This window comes from Silurus aristotelis (genome assembly GCF_946808225.1).
Source record: "Silurus aristotelis genome assembly, chromosome: 26".
In the NCBI taxonomy this organism is placed as follows: Eukaryota; Metazoa; Chordata; class Actinopteri; order Siluriformes; family Siluridae; genus Silurus; species Silurus aristotelis.
In genome coordinates, this window is record NC_139599.1 from 16,964,243 (window position 1) to 16,966,915 (window position 2,673).

At 46.4% G+C, this 2,673-nt stretch overlaps 1 protein-coding gene across 4 annotated transcripts in view; it reads left to right on the forward strand.

Moving 5' to 3' along the window:
* The window catches only part of npas2 (neuronal PAS domain protein 2), a 31,708-nt gene extending 29,035 nt beyond the window's left edge, over positions 1-2,673 (forward strand). For all 4 annotated transcript variants that reach the window (XM_083530927.1, XM_083530930.1, XM_083530928.1 and 1 more), the window contains 2 exons: positions 158-365; positions 1,406-2,673. In XM_083530927.1, coding sequence (XP_083387053.1) covers positions 158-365; positions 1,406-1,585 — 388 coding nt within the window. In that variant the 3' untranslated portion in view covers positions 1,586-2,673. The remainder of the gene's footprint in view (positions 1-157; positions 366-1,405) is intronic.

Here is a 2,673-nt window from a genome sequence, read left to right on the forward strand (position 1 = left end):
CTGCTTATGTGCATTGCCTTGAAATGTGTGTGTCTGTGTGCATATGTGTGTATATGCGATTGTGTGTGTGAGTGTGCTTTAAAATATATTACATGTAAATGATGAATGTGTGTGTGTGTGTGTGTGTGTGTGTGTGTGTGTGTGTGTGTGTGCACAGATATTTGGACCAGCAGATGATGGCCTCCTCTTTGCCGGTGCAGCAGGTCAGCTGTAATGCTGTTCTTGTCCCCTCCCCTGTGTTCACGTCCCCAATCATGATCTCCCACAACAGTTTCATCAGTCCTCAAGCCCCGCCCACTTACACACCCAGCCCCCAGGGCAACCAGCAGGGCCTCCACATCCAACAGCATCAGCAGCTCTTTCAGGTAAACCACCAATCATCAGTGAATGAGTGCCTTCAGAATGATCACAATTTACCTCGTTTCCACTGAGAACTGAGTCAGTCTGACCCTGAAATATGATTTATTTGTTTATTTATTTGCTTAAATTTATCTAGAATTATTCAATCAAAATGAACAACTGAGGCCTAAATAATTTCAATAAAAATAACTCACTTCACAAGTAACTGAAACAAAATGACATGAGATGATCTGCAGTCAGGTGAGATGATCTTGAGTTTGGTAAGATGATCTGGGGTCTGGTAAGAGGATCTGGAGTCTGGTGAGAGGATCTGGGGGCTGGTGAGAGGATCTGGAGTCTGGTGAGAGGATCTGGGGGCTGGTGAGAGGATCTGGAGGTTGGTGAGAGGATTTAGGGGCTGGTGAGAGGATCTGGAGGTTGTTGAGAGGCTCTGGAGGTTGGTAAAAGGATTTAGGGCCTGGTGAGAGGATCTGGAGGTTGTTGAGAGGCTCTGGAGGTTGGTGAGAGGATTTAGGGGCTGGTGAGAGGATTTAGGGGCTGGTGAGAGGAATTGGAGGTTGTTGAGAGGATCTGGAGGTTGGTGAGAGGATTTAGGGGCTGGTGAGAGGATCTGGAGGTTGTTGAGAGGCTCTGGAGGTTGGTGAGAGGATTTAGGGGCTGGTGAGAGGATTTAGGGGCTGGTGAGAGGATCTGGAGGTTGTTGAGAGGCTCTGGAGGTTGGTGAGAGGATTTAGGGGCTGGTGAGAGGATTTAGGGGCTGGTGGGAGGAATTGGAGGTTGTTGAGAGGATCTGGAGGTTGGTGAGAGGATTTAGGGGCTGGTGAGAGGAATTGGAGGTTGTTGAGAGGATCTGGAGGTTGGTGAGAGGATTTAGGGGCTGGTGAGAGGATCTGGAGGTTGGTGAGATGATTTGGGGGCTGGTGAGAGGATCTGGAGGCTGGTGTCAGCTTTGCTGGACATGTTACAGAGATCTCTTTCAGAACTAGATGTGAGGTCTGATGTGTTTGAGGTGACTAACTGGTTGTCTTTCTGTTTCTGTCTGCAGATGCAGCCACAGGGTCTGATTCAGAGTGGCCCGACTCAGGCCTTTTTCCACACAACTAACATCCAACCTCAAAGCACTGTGGGATACATACAGCACCAACAACTACACCAACACCAACATCAACAGCACCATATTTCACATTCACAGTCGTCAGGTTACAGAAACATTCTTCCACGGTAGCCCCCCGTGTGTGAGGGCCGGAAAGGCCTCCGGGATAAGCTCATGGAGCAGTCAGCTTTGTGGCCCAGGAGGAGACAATTCTGGGAAGGCAGAGCGTGTGAAGTTCACCGACAAGCCTAAACAACCCCACCAAAGCCGACATCCCTCTGTGCCGTAAAAAACAACAAAAAAAGACAACTTATAGTGTGGCAGATTGAGGAGCTCCGCCCCCAGACACTTGTGTGGCTGTGGGAGGGGCAAGTTATACAAATCACAGGACAAGCCACGCCCCTTGACACTCAATAAAGGTGCCATTAGGTAACAGAAAATCTGTTAAAAGATAAAGTGCTTTTGTAAAACATTCAGTTTTATAAATGATGTGTTTGATTAGTTTTTCTTTTCTTTCTTTTTTATTTTATAAATGGTTATGGCATGATCACATGGTGATGCCATACACACTGGCAGTAATTTGGCAAAGTGGGCGTGGCTCATGATTAGACAAAGTGGGCGGTGCTAAGCGTTTAGATGGAGTGGGTGGAGCTGCGTGATTCCGACAAAGTGGGCGGGGCTGAGTGACGCTATAAAGTCAAGTACAGGTTCTCCTCACGTGATTGAGGAACAAACAAGGGTACAGACCACCAAACAAAAAAAACAATGACAGAGCACGACTTCGCATGCTTAAAGTAAAGTGATGTGTCTGTTTCGGAGTAGCCGGTTATGTGCGCTGAAAAGTATTGTTCAAACTCCAGAATGTCGAGGTCTTTGAAAGTATGTGAGCGTGTTGCTAAACAAACGCACAAGAAAGCGGCCAGTGAAAAAAAAAAAAAGCAGCGCTAATCGAAAGAGAAGAAACAAACTAGCAATAACAAATTAGCAAAAATCCAGATTAGCATCAGAGGAAATTTGTAATTAGGTACTGTTTAGTTCATTCTGCAGGAAAACAAGCTGGACTTGTCGAGGACTGAGATATATATATATATATTATATCTGTTCTTTTCCTCTGCCCACAAGACTCAGGCACGAGGAATCACATTCTATTTTCTGATGCTTCTTTATTCTGTCACGGCGATCATGTCGCTCTGTGTGCAGTAGTTTGGTTCCAGCTTCTT